At 51.8% G+C, this 19,967-nt stretch overlaps 1 protein-coding gene, 1 long non-coding RNA gene and 1 other non-coding gene across 13 annotated transcripts in view; 2 read left to right on the top strand and 1 right to left on the bottom strand.

Moving 5' to 3' along the window:
- The window catches only part of ATP2B2 (ATPase plasma membrane Ca2+ transporting 2), a 188,284-nt gene that overhangs the window by 96,474 nt on the left and 71,843 nt on the right, over positions 1–19,967 (top strand). For all 11 annotated transcript variants that reach the window (XM_015130243.3, XM_028844451.2, XM_028844452.2 and 8 more), the window contains exons 3-5: positions 3,264–3,461; positions 11,669–11,926; positions 12,936–13,061. In XM_015130243.3, the coding sequence (XP_014985729.1) occupies positions 3,264–3,461; positions 11,669–11,926; positions 12,936–13,061 (582 nt within the window). The remainder of the gene's footprint in view (positions 1–3,263; positions 3,462–11,668; positions 11,927–12,935; positions 13,062–19,967) is intronic.
- LOC144339277 (uncharacterized) overlaps positions 2,075–19,967 on the bottom strand; it is a 30,462-nt gene continuing 12,569 nt past the window's right edge. The window contains exon 2 of the long non-coding RNA XR_013414121.1: positions 2,075–3,286. This is a non-coding gene — a long non-coding RNA (uncharacterized LOC144339277). The remainder of the gene's footprint in view (positions 3,287–19,967) is intronic.
- On the top strand, positions 19,444–19,517 carry MIR885 (microRNA mir-885). The gene has a single exon (NR_032695.1). It is a non-coding gene; the product is annotated as a microRNA mir-885 (primary transcript).

Below are 19,967 nucleotides of genomic sequence, written 5' to 3'. Positions count from 1 at the left end.
ATTTGCACCAAATCTTATGAGGAGCTCCAAAATGTGAAAACAGAACCTAGGAAAACCATTTCAGGGCCTATAGATCTCAGAACCCCTGGGATTCTCAGGACCTACCCATCTTATTGAACACTCCCATTGTTGAAATGGGGAAACTGCAGCTCAGAGAAGGGAATTGACTGGCCAAAGCCACAGCAAACTGCCATAACAGGCCAGTATTGGCTGGTCATAGCCCCTCCCTCAGAGGCCCACTGCCCTCTTGAACTCTCCCTTCTCCCTAGACAAAACCCAGCCCAAGGAAAACGCCTGAAACTCATTCACACCGTGGCGTCCAGAACTGATGATGGCTTCCCCTCCCAGAAAATCTAAAGGAATTGGAGCTTTTAATTAAAGGAATAAAGGTCAAGTAGAGGAATTCCAGTTGTTGGTTGTGGGTAGAACTGGACAAAAGGAGGAAGACAGGGAAGCTTCCTGCAGTTTCTGGAATCAGTACGTGGATCTCCCAGATGGCCAGCCCAGTAGGGAACAGTGGAGGCAGTGTTCCCACGTGCTTAGATCAAGGCTACCCTGGGCTCTGAGAGCCCAGGAGCTGCCCCACAGCAGCAGCTTGGTCTTAGGGCAGTTTGTCTCCCCATCTATGAAATGAGCCTAACCTGGCTCTGGGTTCCTTTGTTCTCATTACATGCAGGACATGGGATCCCAAGAGCTTGCCTGCACCAACAGGCAGGCTAGTGTGAGGTCTCCTAGGGACGGAGCCATCCCTGGGATCCCCCCGTAGAGGTGTTTCAGCCAGCCTGGCCCTTGGAGGCTCCTGATGGAGATCTCATGGTCAGCATCTGAGGAGACTCCGCATCTAGAACCCCGGACAGACACCCAAACCACAGGCTGCTGGACTCCTGGAACCACTGAGCTCTTATGTCCTTGGGCAACCAGGTCTGTTCCATGCATATCACACTGCCCAGAACCTGGCACCAGGCTAGGCCCACAGTGGGGGCTCCAGGAATGCAAACTGAATGAATGAATGGGTGAATGAGGCAACAAACAACAGACTGTTAGAACCCTAAAACCATACATTAGGCCACAAGGTCCCATCAGCCACATGGTCCAGTCCTGCAACCCTAGCGTGCTGGTGGTGCTGTTTGCGGGAGTAGACTGAAGGCCATAGGTCTGATGAGGGGTGTGTGCCCCTCCTTGACCACCCCCCACCATCTGTCCTCACTAAGACACAAGAAGTGCTAGGGTTTGCTGGGTCAGTGACAGGACTGTCATTGCCCGCCTGCAGGGGCCCATTTGTGCTGCACTGTTCAGGCCAGGCTCGTAATACTCAGACCTGCATTTAGCGGGTGGGACAATTCTAAGGCTTCAGGTGCCAGGCTCTGAGGCACAGGAATCAGACTGGTCTTTGCCCCCAAGGTCCACGGCCCAAGTAGGACACGGGTCCGGAGAAGTGGTAAGCCTGCTGCGGAGAAGGCTGTGGGAAGTAAAGGCAGAGGGCCACTCTCTGCCTGGAGTGGAGGGGAGGCTGCTCAGCAGGGGCCCTTGAGAGGGGCTCACAGTGCTGAATGGAGGAAAGGCTGTTCCTGGTTTGCTGAACAGCAGGAGTAAAGGCCTGGGGGTGTGACAGGACACTTGTCATGGAAAAATAAAATGGCACACCAGCGACTTGGGGGTGGCATGGGGCAACTTGAAAGGAAGGCTGAAGCAAGAAGAAGCACCGACCTCTGAGGGGCACAGCAGACAGTGGACAGAGGGAGCCCTCCCCACCAGAGCCACACACCTCCTAGTCACACGCCTGAATTTCCTCCATGAGAGGTTCACCCTTCCAGACCCCTCTTCCAAGGTACAGATCCACCTGGGGTTTGCCAATTGTGGGTCGTCCATACCCCAATACCAGGGAGTTTAGGAGGTGACGTATACACAGGAAAACAGTGGCCAGTGCCAGAGCAGGGAAGGGCACAGCACGGGCACAGTGTGGCAGGAGGAAGGCAAAGTGCTGGCCTGCCTCTGCTGGGAGGAAGCCACATGGCAAAAGTCAAGGCTGCAGACACAGGTTGTGGGTCAGACGAGAGGGCCAGAGTGCCAGGCTGGGAAACGTGGGCTTTATTCCAAAGACAGTGAGCAGCCTCCCAATCTTCCAGACTTGCTAGTCTGGAAGAATTATCTGGAAATGCAGATGGTGGGTGGAAGTGGGCCCCTACCACTCTGTCCAGGCCCCACATGATGAGGGGTGCACCTGGCTATACCTCACTCCCTTGTCCAGAAGAGGAGAAACCACCGGCGTCAGCTGCATGTCCACCAGGCACGCTCCGAGCACACTGCAAGGCATCCACGGCGAGGGCAGTCCCTAAGTGGGCACTCTTCTGTCTGGTGGGCTGCTCTGTTCCAGTGTCTGCAACAGTGCCAGGCACTTAGTAGGCGCTCAATAAATGCTCATGGACCACATGAATTACCTCATGTGATATTCACAACCATCCATGGGTTAAGTACAATCACCATCACCATTGCAGAAGAATTTACTGAGGCTCAGAGAGCGAGGGCCATCACACTGGGATTTTAATCCAGGCAGTGGCTTCTGATTCTTCTCTAACCACTGTGAGGCATTCAAAAGGAGGGAGAGCAGAAGGAGGGTACCAGTGTGAGGCGGCTGTAGGAGTGTGGATTCGCTTCCCGTGGCTGCCACAGCAAATGACCACAGACTGATTGTGGCTTAAAACAAGGGAAGTTTATTCTCTCATGACTCGAGGCCAGAAGTCAGAAATCAGGTGTGAGCAGAAACCTCCCTCTGAAGAGCAAGGAACAATCCTTCCTTGCTTCTTCCAGCGTCTGGTGGCCCCAGGCGTTTCCTGGCTTATGGCTGCATCACTCCAATGTCTGCCTCTGTTTTTACATGGCATCTTCCCTCTGTGTCTGTGTCTCTTGTAAGGACACCTATCATTGCATTTAGGGCCCAGACAGATAATCCTGGATGTTCTCATTGTGATATCCTTAACTTAAGTTCAACAACAAGACTATTTTCCCAAATGAGGTCACATTCACAGGTTCCGGGGATCATGATGTGGATATATATTTTGGGGGCTGCCGTTCAACCCACTGCACGGTGTCTCTGGCTTTTGGCAGGAGCCTGCTTAGGGCCCAGAACATGAAGAGATGTTGGACTCCTGGGCCAGCCACCTGCAAGTTCTTGCTCTGTTTCTCCTTCTCTGCCCCTAGATTCCCAGAACACGCCTGCATCTCTCCCGGACCCCCAGGCCAACCTCTCTGCTCTCTGTCCACAGGTTTGCCGGGCACCGCTCCAGACCTGGAAAAAAGAAAGCAAATTTTTGGGCAAAACTTTATACCTCCAAAGAAGCCAAAAACCTTCCTGCAGCTCGTGTGGGAGGCGCTGCAGGACGTGACGCTCATCATCCTGGAGATCGCCGCCATCATCTCCCTGGGGCTGTCTTTCTACCACCCGCCTGGCGAGGGCAACGAAGGTAAAACGGACCTCGGACCCAGGAACTGCCCCGCACACCTGACCACCACATCCACACCGGGGGCACTCGTGGCTCACACAAATAATCCTCTCCTTCCAGGGGAGGAAACCAAGGCCCAAGGGGCAGGGCCCCGCTCATAGCCAACACAGCCAAAGAGTGGCCGAGCCAGGCCTCAGCCCCGTTTTCCCTGTGTGAAATGCACAAGAGTTGGACCAGCAACAGTAATTGTTTTAGTGAGCATTTTTGAGCACTTACAGAGTGCCAAGCCCTGGGCTGAGATGTCGCCCCGGTAACCTCCTGAGGTAGCAGCCATGTTTATGCCTGTTTTAAAGATGAGGAAACCTTGGGTTCAGTGCATACTGCTTGGGTGATGGGTATACCAAATTCCCACAAATCAGCACTAAAGAACTTACCCATGTAACTAAATACTACCTGTTCCCCAAAAACCTATGGAAACAAAAAAATGTAAAAAAAAAAAAAAAAAAAAAAAAAAAACAAAGATGAGAAAACCAAGGCACAGAAAAGGGAGTTACTCTGCTCGAGGTCACCAGCTAATAAACAGTCCTCAGATTTTGCTGTGGAGCTTGTTGAAAACACTGGTGTCAGTCCAGGTCCTAAGAGAGCCTGGTTCTCTCTCTCCAGAGTCCAGGGATGGCTGGATTTTGATAAGCACACAGGTAAGGGCGACCCTGACATCTGTGCAGGCTGATCTGTTTTATAATTTGCTTTTTCAGTCAGTAGGATATTGTAAATACTTTTTTGTGATTCATTATGATTCAACATTTCCTAATGAATGTGCTGCATAAGTAGATAACCCTACTACAGCTTCAGACAAGCAAATTAAAAGTTAATAGCACATAAGAAATAACATTATGGGCCTCATTTTCCCTAAATAAGAAGATGGCCTCTGAGGTCCCTTGAATATTTGTTGCCCTGCCCCCTCCCAAGCCAAAGTTGCCCAAGAAACTGGATAACCAAGTCTATTAGGCCAACTATCTCAATTTTACACATAGTAAGTTGATTTGTTTTCTTTCATGACTTCTTTCCATAGAGGGTTTAAAGACACAAGAGAGATACATCTCACAGCATGCAGTCAAATAGAAAGCCAGACAGAAAAGGAATGGAAGCAAAGAAACCGGCTATAATTGCTGCCATGATTGAGATTTAAATCTGACTTGAGGTTCCTGGCAGCCAAGACAGAAAGGGAATTAGGGTGATTTGCTGTGAATATACTAGAAAGTACCGAATTTTAAAAATAATAATAATAAAACAAAAATTTTTAAATGAAAAAATTAAAAACTAAAAGGTAGATTTGTATAGCTCAAATTATCAACAAGAAGGAAAACTATTTAGGAAGATGACATTTCTCTTTACAAGAATTCTGGGAGGAACTTTCACATAGCACATTACAGGAAATGCACAGTGGGCAGCCTTCTTTACAGAAGTTTTACACCAAATATGAAAGAAGATAGTACATGACGACTTGAATAAGCCTTGAACAAAGCTAAGAGTGTAACACAAATGCGTAATGATAATACTTCTTACTATTTTTATAGCTACCACTAGTTGGGAGCTATTATGATAGAAGTCCATTTAATTATCAATCCTCACAACAACCCCCAAAACCAAGGCCCTGAGATAGCAAATTGCTTGCTAAGGGCACACAGCTAGAAAGTAGCAGAACCATGACTCAGACCAAAGCATTCTGGCTTCTCGGTCCTGTCCCTCAGCTGCGTTTCCTCAGAGAAGGACAGGACTGAATCAGCCCAGATACATGGCCTCATGCAACCCAATTCAGCACAAGATTAGAACTCAGATAGCAGGTGGTGGAGGGGGTGGAAGGGTAACATGGACTGAGCTCCTCATGTGTGCCAGGAGGAGCTTCTAACCCCCCAAACAGGTGAGTGCAATCTTCCGTCTTAGAGATTCGGAAACCAAGGCCCAGAGAGGGGAAGGACTTGCCTGCCGTCACAAAACTACCTTAGGCCATAGGGCAGGATTTTCAACCTGAGTCGGTCTGTGGCTCATTCCACGGCTCTTCCCTGCCTCTGGCCGGGGCACTAGCTCAGGCCACGCCCTCGTCCAAGGCAGCTGCACACAATCCAGCTTCACTGGGATCAAAAGTTCTTGGGCTTTGTGACCATCCTGACTCCTTCTCCCAAAGCCCATGCCCTGGCCTGAGATCTGAGCTCTGGGCCTTCCATGTTTCCAGGACTCCTGTGCCCCAAGTCAGGCTTGGGCTCCACCAATCCCCAGCCACCAAGTGCAAAAACAAACTAACAAACAAAAAGCCCTGAGGAGACATCAGTTTCACCAGGGAAGTTGACAGGGACAGTTATGTGGCCTTCTTGGCTCCCTTCTCCCTGCACACAGCCTTCCAGAGACTGGGGTCCAGCTGTGACTGAGCACCCAGTACACATGGCACTTTATGTCCAGGTTCTCAGTGAACCCTCACACCCATTTCACAGACCAGGAACTTTCGGCCAAAGATCCCCAACAGGGCCCTCCCTGAGCAGCCAGTGTTGAAATTGTGTCATTGCTGTGGTGCTACTGAGTTTTGTTTGAAATCATGAAATGCACCCAATTTCTTTTTGACACCAGCTACCACATCTTGGAAGGCACCAGAGTCCAGCGATCAGAGCCTAGGCACAGGGCCTGGATCTGCCTGTCTGGCCCTGGTCCCAGGCCGGCCCTCCATGTGCTCAGCCTCAGTGTCTTCATCCATAAAATGGGGTGAATGATAGTACTTGCCTTGTGGAGCTCTTGTGATGATTGAAGGAAATAATGCAAAGCACTTAGCATGGAGCCCTGAGCCAACTTCAGGAAGCAGGTGTCCCCATGTGGCCGATCGCTCCTGGTTTCTGGAAAAGTGACCACGTTCTTTTCAACACCCCACAATTCTAGTATCCTCTACAGCAATGCGGGGGTGGACAGTGTGAGCGTATTAGAGTCACAGGTTCCAAAGCCCCAGCACCTGTCACTCTTGCCTCCAGCCCCTGTCATGTTGAGTCCTCAGAGGCCCACTGCCCGTGTCCGCCCCAGGTCTAAAGATCCAGAAGTTAGAGCCTGAGCCAGGCAGAGAGCCTTGCTTCTGAGAGGGCAGGCAGCCCTGTGCACAGAACAGACTCAGGAAGTTCTACAGAAGGAGCAACACCGGCCCTGTCAGCAGAAGGAAGGAAGGAGGGAGCGCAGGCTAGGGGGAAGAAGGAAAAGGAAAGGAAGAAGGAAGGCAGGGAGGGGCTTATTTATAACCTGGCACCCATAGGAAAGATGGGCAACATTCCACCACCGGCCTCACCAAATCCCCAGTGCTCACGTTGTTTGAACTCATTCAGTTTTATTTCTCACTTGCCATTATCTTAAATGCCTTGGAATGGACATCCTCAGCCCTGAGCTCTGATGCTAGCCAGGTACACGGCATCCCCACCCCCACCCGATCTGGCAGGTGAGGGAACTGGAGCTCCAAGAGCGGAGGGTGGGGACTCACCCAGAGTTGTGGCCTGGGCCCCCAAGTCAGGCCTCAGGCTTCCCGCACTGGGGACAAACTCAAGAGCCAGGGATGAAAAACCCACAACTGGACTCATTCCAGGACCAGGTCTGGGGGCAGGCAAGGAATACAGCATGGTGGCAGCACTACAGGGCTGACCGCCCCCACCAGAAGACACATCTTTCCGAGAGGGAGGCCTGCTCTTAGCAGATGACAAAGCAGGGCCTTGGGACCCAGTGGGATGTGGGTTCAAATCCAGGTGCAGCAGCTCCCAGCCAGTGACTGCCCCTGCCCAGGCCTTACCTTCTCCCTCTGTCAGACAGGGCTGGTCACTGGCAATGTTGATGGGTGGAATTAGAGTCACACATGCAATGAGTGTATGAGTTTCTCGCTGTGCCTGGCCCATTGTAGGTGGTTAGTAGATACAGTCATGTGTCGCTTAACAACAGGGACATGTCATGTTCTAAGGCAATTTCATCGTCGTACCAACATTGTAGAATGTGCTTACCTATACCTAGATGGCACAGCCCACTACACACCTGAGCTGTATGGTGCAGCCCGTTGCTCCTAGGCTACGCACCTGCACAGCGTGTGACCAGACTGAATCCTGTAGGTAGTTGTAACACAATGGTGAGTATCTATGTATCTAAACACGGAGAAGGTACAGTGAAAATACAGTATTATAATATTATGAGACCACTGCGGTAAATGCAGTCGGTCAGTAACAGAGACAGCCTCACACAGCGCATGACTGTGTTTGCTGAGTGACCACAGGGCCCTTGTCCAGCGGTGACACTGTTGCTATCTGTACACACTGTCTAGTTTTACCTAATGCCTAACTCCTGGGGCTCTGCCCCACATGTCATCTCATCCTTTTCCCTAAAACCATTGGGCCAAGCTGGGCCAGGCTGGGCCAGATGCCCCCTGATGAGCAGGAGTGAAGAGGTATAAAAGCATCCCCTAACTTAAAGCCAGGAACCCTCGTTTGAGTCCTGGCTCTATCACTTCCTGGTGTGTAACCTTGGGAAGGTCTTATCTCATACTTATCACTCAGAAAGCAGTTGGGGCAGGGCTGTGGGTGCTGTAGCACTCTGCAGCCTGTTAGTCCTCTACCAACATCATTTTGTACATGAAGAATTACCTGGCTCAGAGACCTCTAGGCACTTGTCCTAGGTCACACAGCATGTTCATGGCAGGGCTAGGATTGGCACACTCAGTGCCCCCAACCCCCTGCTGGTGACAGCTCCCCTAGTGTCAGAGTGCCAGCAGAGTGACAGGCACATAGTAGGTGTTTAGAAAATGTTTATGGCTCAACTAGTTTTGAGGATCTTTGTTGGATACCAGGCCCTGGTAGCCATCTGGGAGGCAGATTCCCCATTGTACTGGTGAACATGCAGACAGGCCCAAAGAGGCCAAGTGGGTTCCCCAAGCTTACACAGACAGGGAGAGGCCACACCCTCTACAGCCCCAGGTCCAGGGAGAGCAGTTGCAGTTGCCTGGACCCTATGGCCACAGTCTCCAGATCCTGTCCCTGCCCCAGTCCAAGGGAGCTCCAGAGGAGACCTCAGCGGGACCCACCCTCTCCCCTCTTCCCTCCCCTTCCTATTCTCTTCTCCCTAATTGCTCCAGGGGCAGCAGGCGTTGTTCCTAGGGTCAGACAGCTTCCAGGTGGCCAAATCCCTGCCCCAGTCATCTGCACTCCCACTTTCTAGCCATCCCTGGGCACCGTGTGACCATCAGACAGTTCTCTGGAGATAAAAGCTAATCGGCTTTTGCTGGCAGAGTGAGTACCCTCCGAGGCCCAGAGGGTTCCTTGGTGTTGAGTCAGCAAGGGCAGCAGGTAGGGCTGGGAGTTGGAATGGGGCAAATCCCACTCAGTCACTGTGCCCTTGGCTTTCAGAGGCCAGTCCAGGGAAAAAAGCTAATGAAAAGGGGAGAGGACCAACTTTTACCACGTATCTATCATGTGCCAGGCCCTTAGCTCACAAATCCCTGGGGTTATCCCACTTCACAGCTGTCTAACCTGAAGCTCAAAGAGGCCAAGTCACTTACCTGAAGTCACACAGCAGAGGCTGGACTTGAACTAGGTCTTTCTGATTCCAGAACCCGAAGGTTTGTCATTGCTCTAAGTGTCCAAATGCTCCTGTAGCTGCTCTAATGGGGGCCTCATTGAGGAGGCACACAGCAGGGGAAATAACAGCCTTCCCATTTCCAGAGCACATAGCAAGGGGCAGGGGATAACAAAGGTCTTGTAAAATGCAGCATGGGGCTCTGTAATCCCACTCCTTCCCCCTCCCTGCCCCTAAGCCCCAAGATAATGCATTTCCATATACTGGATTTCTGTTTAGCAAAGTTCACCTATGTTTCCCAGTCTTTGGAGTCTCTATTGGTGTCATTCATGGTGGTACAGGAGGCACCATTCACCATTTCCTCTCCTCCCATCATCATATGTCACTCAAATCTAGCAGGAGCCCCTTCTGTAATGTGGGCCTCAGGGCTTCATAAAGCCGGGCTGTGGAACTTGAATGCAGTAATGCTCACCCACACACTGGAAAATAAGAAGCACCAGCTTTAACTGAGCATTTACTGTGTGCTCACTGCAGTGGGTATTTTACCTGAAGGCTCTCTCTTAAGCCTCTCAACCACCTTATGAGAGAGCACCTGCCATTTTGCAGATGAGGAAAACCAAAACAAGGCAGGCACAGTGGTTACATAGCAAGTTCATGGGCACCCAGCAGTTAGCGCAGCTGGGATTCAAACGTGGTTACCGTTAGCACAAGTATGATTACCATTACTCCAAGCCTGGTCCTGCTGAACAGTTTTAAATTACTGGAAAAGTCTGAAACTCCCAATGGGGGAGAAAGGTGACTTGGGAACCCCACATGATGGCGTTGTTTCCTGGCCCGAAGGGAACGGCTGGTTCAGTGCAAGACCTGGAATTTTCCAGTGGCACATGCAGCTGGGCCGCAGTGATTCCGTATCTCCCCAGACTTGGGCCCCACCCTTCCAGGAGCCAAAAGCCCATAAACATTCCTTGAGTGTCACTTGGCCTTCTTGTCATGTTGCTTCTGACCCTTGGCTTTCCAGAAGCTTCCATCGGGGTCTCTTGAAGCTTCTGTTCTCTGTTCCTTGAGACAGACTGGATTTCCAGATGCTCAGCCATGAATCTTTGGCAAACACATGGCAGAGGGGACTGCTGGGCTCGGGGAGAGTGAACAGGCCAGGTCTGGTGTCAGATTCCAGACCTGGATAAATTCCCATTATCTGCTGTGTGACCGCAGGTAAGTCTCTGCTTCTCTCTGAACAGCCCCCTTAGGGGTTAAAGTGAATGCTGGGTGCACAGCAGGCCTTGCAGGGTATCCAGTGCCCCACCTGGCCCCTGTGGAGGGGAACTGCTCTGAGTTTTCCAGGAAGGATGGTCAGATGCTGCTGGAGATTCCTTTCCATGGAAATGGCCGCTCCCCAGGTCCCAGGGGAAATGAAGGCTGGGTGTGTCCTGACTGTGGCACCTCACCTCCTGGGCCTCCACCTCTTGCTTTCAGGATCCTTGTGGGGATGGGAAAGGGGCATGGAAGGGCCGTAGGCCCAGCACTGCATGGGTAGGACCTGCCTTTGGGTCTGATGCCTTCAGATCTGATGTGCTTAGGTTCTTCTTTTTCTCTTTACCCCATGGGCCAGGCAGACCTCGAGAGTTTTGGGGGCCTAGACTGGGAGGCTCAGTGGTGCAAGGGTGTGGGATGCAGGGTCACTGTAGGTCAGACAGGTGGCCTGCAGCTCAAGCATCAGTGTCCTCACTGTGGAGGGCGGCTCACTCCTCAGCTGACATCTGACAAGAACTGAGTTAGAGAACCTCCTGTGCGCTGAGCTCTGGCGAGGAGTTTCCCCCTTCCTCTCCCTGAGCCCCAGAAGGTGGTCTCAGTGATCCCTATTTTGCAGATGAGGCCACTGAAGCTGGGGAAGGGCAATGACTTACCCAAAATCATGCAGAGGCAGCAGCAGGATTAGAACCAGCTCATCTTCCCAACCTGCCTAGGCAATGTAATGAGACTCCAACAGAAGAGGACTTTGGCAAAACTGCCTTCTCAGACCCTCAAGCACATGGAGTATTGGCTGCCTTTGTTCTGGGAAAAAAAATGCCTCGCTTCCTCTCTTTTCTCATGAATTAGAGAAAATTCCTTGTCTTTTCTCATCAGTTAAATTATCTTTTCTCTCCTCTGTGCCTTGTCTGTGCTGTAGAGTCCGTGAACTTTACCACATTGAATTTCAACTCTCACAATAGGTTCCCGAGATAAAGAATATTCTTCCCATTTTACCCAGATGAGAAAACGAGTTTCAGAAAGGGAGTCATTTGCCCAAGATCTCACAGCTAGAACAAAGGCAGAAAACTGAAGGGGCTAAGATGGTGGGCTCTGAAGCCAGACCGCCAGGGTTCACATTCTAGCTTCCTACTTGCCCTTCATAGCTTGGGCAAGTCACTTGACCTCTCTGATAAACCTCAGTTTCCACATCTGTGAAATGGGCAGTGTGAGTCCCCTCCCTGTGAGACAATCTGTGTGAAGTACTTTCCACAGGGTTTGGTTCCCAGACACACTGAATCAGTGGATAATTATCATCTGATTCTTAACACTTGTTACTTGGCAGAGCTGAGCTGTAAATCCAGCCCATGAGGCCTCTCCTGCCTGGCTGACCTCACCCTGCCTGCTTCTATCTGGTCTTTCAGGATGCGCGACGGCCCAGGGTGGGGCAGAGGATGAAGGAGAGGCAGAGGCAGGTTGGATCGAGGGGGCTGCCATTCTCCTCTCAGTTATCTGTGTGGTCCTGGTCACGGCCTTCAATGACTGGAGCAAAGAGAAACAGTTCCGGGGCCTGCAGAGCCGCATCGAGCAGGAACAGAAATTCACCGTGGTCCGGGCTGGCCAGGTGGTCCAGATCCCTGTGGCTGAGATCGTGGTTGGGGACATAGCCCAGGTCAAATATGGTAAGTGTCCCAGCCACAGAGCCAGGTTCTAAAGCTGGATTATAGGCAGAGGTGGGACAGGCCAGGCTGATGCAAAGAGATTGGCTCAAGGAAGGGGGTGCCTTCCTGAAGGCTGAACCCAAACCAAGATGTCTTCTGAGATCCTTTAGGAGGTAGAAGGGTACGTCCTGGAGGGGGTACAATCCCAGAATCCATTTAAATCAGAAATGACAAGTACATGGCACATGTGCCACCACTCTCCAGACTTCCACCCATAGCAGACATTACTAATCAGTCACAGCTCAGAGCCTGCATACAGCCGCAGAAGCCTTCTCAGCACAGCGTTCCAACAACCACTAATGCTCAGAATGGGTTTATTAGATGAAATCTGTTTCCCATCCCTGATTTGGCTGCTAATGGATGCTTGTTGGGCTAGAGGAGATGTTAGAAAGCCTATAAGTGGATAACTGAATATTCTGGACTTGTGCTACTGCCATGGAGAAAATGGGCAGGCTGGCACCAAAGGGAGTTTGAGCCAGATATGTCCTAGGTAAGTTGAGGCAGAAGGGTAGAGATTGGAGTGCCCCTCCTCACTCTGCCATAAAGGACTTGATTTCCCCTTGACAATGTGACTTTGTTGGGGCCTTCTCTACCCAGCCAAGACAGACTGGTTCCTTCCAAAAGATTTCCCCAAACCATAACTGAGACTAAAGAAGAATGAATTGTTGGGAGACCTGCACTCCAAGGTCAGGTGAGGTCAAGAGAAGCACTTCATAAAGTACATGCCTGCTTGAGCGAGGGTTGCAGGTCCCCAACCTCAGCCCTCCAGGCCTTGTTCTGTGCATCTTAGCTCCAGTCTTGAGCTATACATGGGCCGTCTGTGGGCACCATCTTGGTTCCTACACCCTGTGAGCTCTAGGCATTCTATCCCTGATGGCAAACCTTCCCTGGTAATCGCACCTTTAAGGGAATGTTCCAGCCTTCTAGCCACCTGAGAGCCTGCTGACTCCCCTGCCCTTCCTCTTGCCAGGTGACCTCCTTCCTGCTGACGGCCTCTTCATCCAGGGCAATGACCTCAAGATTGATGAAAGCTCCCTAACCGGAGAGTCTGACCAGGTGCGCAAGTCCGTGGACAAGGACCCCATGCTGCTGTCAGGTGAGCTTCAGCCTGATGTTGGGCCCATTCCCGTCGCCATGCACAGGGGATGCCTATGTGTCCCCTTCATGAGGCTGAAGGGACTCAGAGACTTTGATCCTTGGCTCTGGTATCTCCAGCCAGCTCAGCCCCAAGTGAGAACTCCCTTCCTTTTCCCTCACAAACACACATTGAGCCTACTGTGCACTCAGCAACCCGAGCCCTGGGGAGACTGCAGTGAATAAAATAGACAAAGCATCCCTTCCCTCATGGCATTGGCCTTCTAGTGACTTGGTTTACTAAAAAGCTGAACACTGAAACCCACTCTCATCAGAGATGAGACAGAATCAGTCAGGTGATAAGCGTTCTGGCCATGGCTGTGTGCCAGGCACTGGGCCCGGCACTGGGGCTGCAGCAGTGAGTGAGGCAGGAAAGGCTCAGCCCTGAGGAGCTTGTGGCGGAGCGAGGAACAGGGAGGAGATGTGAAAATTCCTGAGCAGAGAAGTGTGTGAAGAAAACAAACAGGGCACAAGGTGTACTGAGTGTGGGTGATGAGGAGGAGCTGGCCTTGTGACTATCCGAGGAAGAGCACACCAGGCAGAGGAAACAGCAGGGGCAAAAGCCCAGAGACAGGACCGGCTGGAGGCTGCAGTGAAATAGAGTGGAGAGGCCAGAGGTCAGGCCTCATGGGCCATGGTCAGCAGTTTGGAAATTGTGATGAGGATTCTCTGGAACGGTTTTAAGCAGTGAGCTGATCATGTTTACATTTTTACAAGCTCACTCAGGGGCAGAGAAGAGGTGGGGAAACCCTGCAGGGGTGACACACTAGCCAGGTGAGACCCCTTTTCACAGGGACACCCAAAAGGCCTTATTGGCCAGCAGTGCTCAGCAAACACCCTCTGCAAAGCTACTCTGGGTGTTTAGGCCAAGTGCTGGTACTATCTCCACCCCCAATTCACCAGTGATTCAGGCCCAGCCCCTGCCTATGGGAGCCCCCAGCCTAAATGGCCTTGGGGATTCAGGCCTACCAACAGCTAATCCTACAGTAGACGTGTGAGGAAGGTGTTGTGAGAAAGCCAAGGAAGAAGCAGAGCTCCCTGGAGGAGGTAGTGTTGAGCTGGGTTTTAAAGGATGAATAGGAGCTTTCCAAGTCCAATCGTAGAGAAACGGCCCTCCTAGCAGAGGGAACCACGTACAAAGGCACAGAGGTCTGAAAGAGTGTGGAATGTCCTGGAAATACAAGCAGGTCTACAGGACAGGATGGTAGGAGTAAGAGTAGAGGTGGGGGCATTTATTTATCCAGCATTTATTTAACCAACAATTGTTAAGCACATACTGTGTGCCACTAGTTAAGGGAACAAACAAGGTCCCTGCTGTCCTGGAGCTTAGAATTTAGTAAAGGAGAGAACCAGTAAAGGAACAAGCCAGCAAATATGCAAGGTAACTTCAGATAATGGTAAGTCAGATGAAGATGTTCCACCATCATAGTGAGATATAGAGACCTGCAGGGAAGGCACAGGAATCTGAGTTGGTCAAGGAAGGCCTGTCTGAAAAGGTTGCATTTGACCTAAAATCAGAACAATGAGAAGAAAAGTATTCTAAGCAGACAGACAGCAAGTGCAAAGCCCCCAGTGTCTCACTGAGAAACCATAGAATGCCCCAAATGACCTCTTAGAACATAGGGCCACATGAGAGTTCAATAAATTGTTACGGCCCTGTGGCCCTGGTCCTGCCCTCTGGGATGAAGTGGTTGACAGACAGAGCATCCTTGGGGGCAGTGGCCAGGTAAGTCCTCTGGATGTGTGGAAGCCCGGGGCAGGCATGGGCCTGAGAGGATGGAAACTTCAGACAGTTTGGAGAAGAGGGAAGAGGGGAGGATGCTGGCAGGAGGCTGGAGAGAGAATGTTCAGAATCACTGGCCTGACAGCATCACAAACCAGCCAAGGAGGAGGGCACAGGTGCAGAGAGACCCTGGAAAAGACACAATGGGCAGAGATGGGTGGGAAGCCAACCATCCAGCCTGGAGTGAGTCATAGGGTGGCTGCGTCTAGGAGCAGGGGCAAGAGGGCCCAGAGGGAACACAGGTGCCAAAAATAAGACAGTGCTGAAGGCAGAGGATGGGAGCAGGAGATTTCAGGATGATATTTCAGTTGACTGTGTATGCCAACTCTGTCAACAAGCCTCAAAACTTGGAGAGGCCGGGATGTCTCCAGGGAGACCAGAAGTCCCAGGAGACCAAGAGATCCTACAGGAGAGCTGAGGCCTGCAGGTCCTTGGAGACTCGGAAGAGAGCTCACCCCTTAGTGGGGAAGGACAAGGGGACTGAGGACAGACAGAAGGCATTCCAGGTCTCAGCAGGGATCCCAGTGAGTCCCGTGAAGCCTGGGCTGCTGGGGTCAGCATTGGTCTTGGCAGGATTCCCAGTCATTTTGGAATGGTGGCCTGTGAGCACTGAGATGAGAAAGGAGTGGCTGCAAATAGCCACTACAGGCCCTGTGAGCCCAAGTTGAACCAGCGGCTTTGGTCTGAATCTGGCTGGAAGCCTGGGTAGATGGAATAGGCCTGGGGCCTCTGGGTATCAGAAGACGTCAGCCAACGTCTCCAGGATGTCCTTGTGGACAGGAAGGAGAGGGGCATGTGGGAACCTGGAGATCTCGGTGGGTTCTTGCTGGTTCTTGGGTTGCTAGTAATCTGGTGGATGGTTTCTAGTGACCTTCCCTGGAGCTCTGTCCTGTTGCAGTGTGCGAAGTGTTCCCATCAGTCTCTCAGAGCCCACAAGTGCAGGAGGGTGGCAAAAAGAAAGCAACTGTCAGGATCCAGAAAGATGATCACAGGATGCAGGATGAACCAGATGGAAGAAAGTGAAGCTCCATGGCGAGCCTGAAGCCCTGGCATCCGAAATCCAATTGCGTGAGAGTCAGCAGGGCAAGGGAGTGTGGCTCAGCTCAAACTCGTAGGGAGAAACTGAGAAAGGGGCATAGCTGGCTCCATAGAAAGCAGTATAATTGGAAAGAGAATTCTGTAACAGTGGGGACCATTATAGGACAAAAGAGGCTGCCTGTAAGATAGTGAGTTCCCCGTCACTGACTGTCTATGAGCAGGATGTAGACAGGCTGCGGGTGGGGATGTTGGAGAGTGACCCACTGAGTGGGTACTGCATTCAGCGCCCCTCCCAACCCTGAGAGTACGTTCACCATGCCCTGTCTCCCACTCTGCCTCTACTGCTGATCCACCTTGTCTTGCTCCCTTCAATCTGCCTCTGCTGAGGCTGTCCTCTCTTCCTAGTCTTGTTTCTTCCTCTTTGCCCACTTAACTTTTTCCCATCTGCTCAAGCCCCACCTCCTCCATGAAGGCTTCCCTGACCACCATTGCCCTGTGGCAGTCACCCCCTGAGCACCTGGGACCCACCTTTAGCCTGTGACACTCCACTTCATGCTTGGCCCAAACAGACACAGCCCCATCATGGTGACTGAGTTTTGCACTGCACAAACCATCTCAAATAAAATGAAGAACAAAATTCATAGACCATCCCACCACCCAATCAGATCTCACTGGTCGCACTTTTATAGGCTCTGCTGTCCTTGGCCACATGCACTTGTCCTTGGCCACAAACACAACACTACCAGGATGTGTTTCAGCATCAATCCTCTTGCCCACACAGGTCTGGGCAGCTCTAAGCTGGAAGCTCTCAGAAGGTTGTGCCCAGCTCACCCCTGGGCCCTGCAGACCTTAGGCTCTGTCCTCCAGAGTGAGTGGGGTGAAGCTGTGCAGAGTGGTAGAGCAGAGCGTCAGGCTGAGCTGAACAGGACCTGAGCTCTCAAGCGAACTTGCTGTGTGGCCTCGGGCACATGGCTTTACTTCTTTGAGCTCATTTCCCTGGGAGGATGATAAGAATGTCATTCATGATATGATGTAAGTGGATCCACTAGCACAGTGCTGCACAGGGAGGCTCAAGATGAGTTGGTCCCCTTCCCCATTCCTTGGGTGGGGCCTGGACTTGGGGGTGAAACAGACTGAGTTCCAATCCCAACTCTACTCCTTCTTAGCCAGGGACTTCCAACGAGCTTCTCCCCCTTCTGATTATGGCCCCAGCTCATGAGGTTGTGTTGAAATCTGGAACCTCCAGAAATATCCATTTCCCCCTCTCATCCTTCATCTCAAATATCTCCCCTTTCCCACCTCTCTGGGCTACCCACTTCCTCTCCATCATCTAACTCCTCCCTGCCTTCAGCCTGCAGTAGCCTGCCTCCCCCAGGGGGTGTTCCTTCATTAGTTTCTTCCCCGGTGTTGTGAACTCCCTGCATAACAGCCATATGAATGCTCATTTTTGTGCACAACCAGCCACCATGGGCCCTTTACATGGGCGGGGAGGCCTTGCTGGGCCTTCCAGTCTGGTGATCCTTGACGAACAACACAGAGGGACCAGGCTGGGGACACTTGTGGGGTCCTTATGGTGGTTGAGAAAGCCATAGTGTCATCTCATGCACTGGTTCAGCTTAGAAGAGGGCAGAAAGCACTCAGTTCTGGTCAGTTGGTCCAATCATGCTTGGCCCGTGACGCTGGACACGTCCCTTCACCTCTCTGAGCCTCTGTGTCTCTGTCAGTGCAATGGTGGAGCTGGTGGGGCCCCCACTGCCTACCCCACAGGGCTGTTGTGGGGACCCCAGGCATGCACACATGTGGCTGTCCTTTGCAAACAAACCCTGCAGGTGTGAGGTGCTGTATGGTGTAGAAGGAACGTGGCATTTGGAGGCAGAACACCCAGATTCCAGCCCTCCAACTGCTCCCACTGTGGCCTCTGCCCCTCAGAACCTCAGTTTCCCCATCTGACAAATGAGGGCAGACCAGCCTTCAGAAAGACTCAAATGACCTCAACACTCAGGGCACCTAGGAAATCACCAAAACTAGGCAGGTTTCCCCCTACCTTACTTACTGTCTGCCAAGGACAGACAGGCAGACACAAGCCTGTGTCTGGTGTATCTTCAGATGGCACAGAGTAAAAATGTTCAGAAATTGCAAACTCGTATGTCTGCAGGGCCAGGGCCAGGTAGGGAGAGCACAGGTGCCAAACCCAGACCGCAGCTGCTTCCCGTTGCTGCCTGCAGAAGTGCCAGCTCAATCTGACCTCAGTGCTCGCTCTGCAAGAGGAGCCAGAAATCCAGATTTCCCTGTACAAGCTCTCGATGTTTAAGTATTAGCAAGAAATTCCCATTTTTTAAAGTCCCTATGGGTCAAGCCACATATGGGTGGGACCTAGAGTGCAAATTCTGACCTAGGCCTATTTTTTAGCTTTGTGTTTTAAGATAATTTCAAACTTTCAGAAAAGTTGCAAGGATGGTACAAAGAATACGGGCATGCCCTTCACTCTGATTTGGCTGTTGCTAACCTTTTGCCCTCTTTGCTGTCTGACAAATCTCACTCTCCCCCTCATCATGCAGATGTGATGGCCTTCTCCCACTAGACACTGCAGGTGTATCTCCCAAGAGCAAGGGTATTCTCATGCATAACCACAACAAGCCATCAATTCAGGAAACTTGACATTGATGCAGTACTGTTACCTGCTGTGCCATCCATATTCACATTCTGCCAATTGTGCCTGCAGCATTCTCCAGGCCAGGATCCTTGTGGGGCCCTATGTGCCACTTGGATATCCTGCCTCTTTGGTCTCCTTTCACATGGAGCAGCGCCTCATCTTTTCATTGTCTTCCTGGAAAGCCAGTGTTTTTTAAACCCTCCCAGGTCATGAACTTCCATGAGAGTTCCACTAAAGCAGTGATCCCATATGCCCAAACACCTGATCTTGCACCATTTCAGGGGATTCGATGATCCCTAGAGGACCCTGGTCCTATCCCAATTTGCAGCTGGGGAAACTGAGGCCCAGATCAGAAGTGTAAGGCCCCACAGAGGTCAGGGGCAGGGCGGGAGCCAGACCCCAGTTCTGGGCTCTTCCTGTAGCCCCTATGCAGAAGCCTGCCTCCAAAGACTGAATGGACTTTATTTCCCACTAGGGTGGCCTTTTTGAAGCATCTTGTAGTAACTTCCACTGGGAAATGCAGTACTAGACTAGACGCCATCAATGTGGCAGTGAAAGGGGCTAGAGCCAGGGGGCCAGGATGGCGGGGCTGTCTTCAAAACACAGCAAGGCCTGGCTCCAGCAGGCCCAATGGCTCAACCCCTGCAAGACCCCGACATACCCTCCCCCCTTACCCCTGCCAGCCAGAGCACTAACAGCATGAGGTCATGCAGGACATCGGTAAACCCTCTGCCCACATCCCAGTGCCTGCTGCCCACCCCACCAAGCAGAAGGCCAGGCATGGGAGAGCCGGACCTACCAACACTGCCACCGCCTCCAGGGAGCCTAGGACGACACCGTGACTGCAGAAGGCCCAGTATGCTACTCGGCCCGCACTCTCTCCATTACACTACCCTGCCTCTTCTCCATGAGAGGCAGCGGGGTGTAGTGGATAGAGCACGGGTTCAAGTCCCGGCTCCACCACTCACAGCTGTGTGACCCTGGGCCATCACTCAAGCTCTCTGAGCCACAAAGTGGTGGGCAGAGGGGCTGGGGATTGAACTTGCGCCAAAACCTACCTCACAGGGCTGTTGTGAGGAGGACACTTTGCCTACTGCCTCGTGCTCTGTGAGCGTGTGTTATTAACTGCATTAATAACAATAATAATGGAAGAACTGTGTCTGGGCTGGGAATCATATTGGCTTTGTTTGGTGCTTGTGCCTGGAGACAGATAGTATCCCCCAGAAATGGCCTCTATCCCTTCTTCACAGCCTCTCCCCACTGAAGGAACCCTTTTAGAGGAGATGACCTCTCCCCTCTCCCTGTCCAGAAACAGGCCTGGAAGGTCACACCCAGGAGATCAAGGAACCCTAGGTCCAGTGCCTACTGTCCTACATCCTCTCTAACTTCAGTCA

The sequence above is a fragment of the Macaca mulatta genome, chromosome 2, assembly GCF_049350105.2.
Source record: "Macaca mulatta isolate MMU2019108-1 chromosome 2, T2T-MMU8v2.0, whole genome shotgun sequence".
Classification (NCBI taxonomy): domain Eukaryota; kingdom Metazoa; phylum Chordata; class Mammalia; order Primates; family Cercopithecidae; genus Macaca; species Macaca mulatta.
The sequence above is the reverse complement of the archived record's forward strand: the minus strand, read 5'-3'. Positions and strand labels throughout refer to the sequence as shown.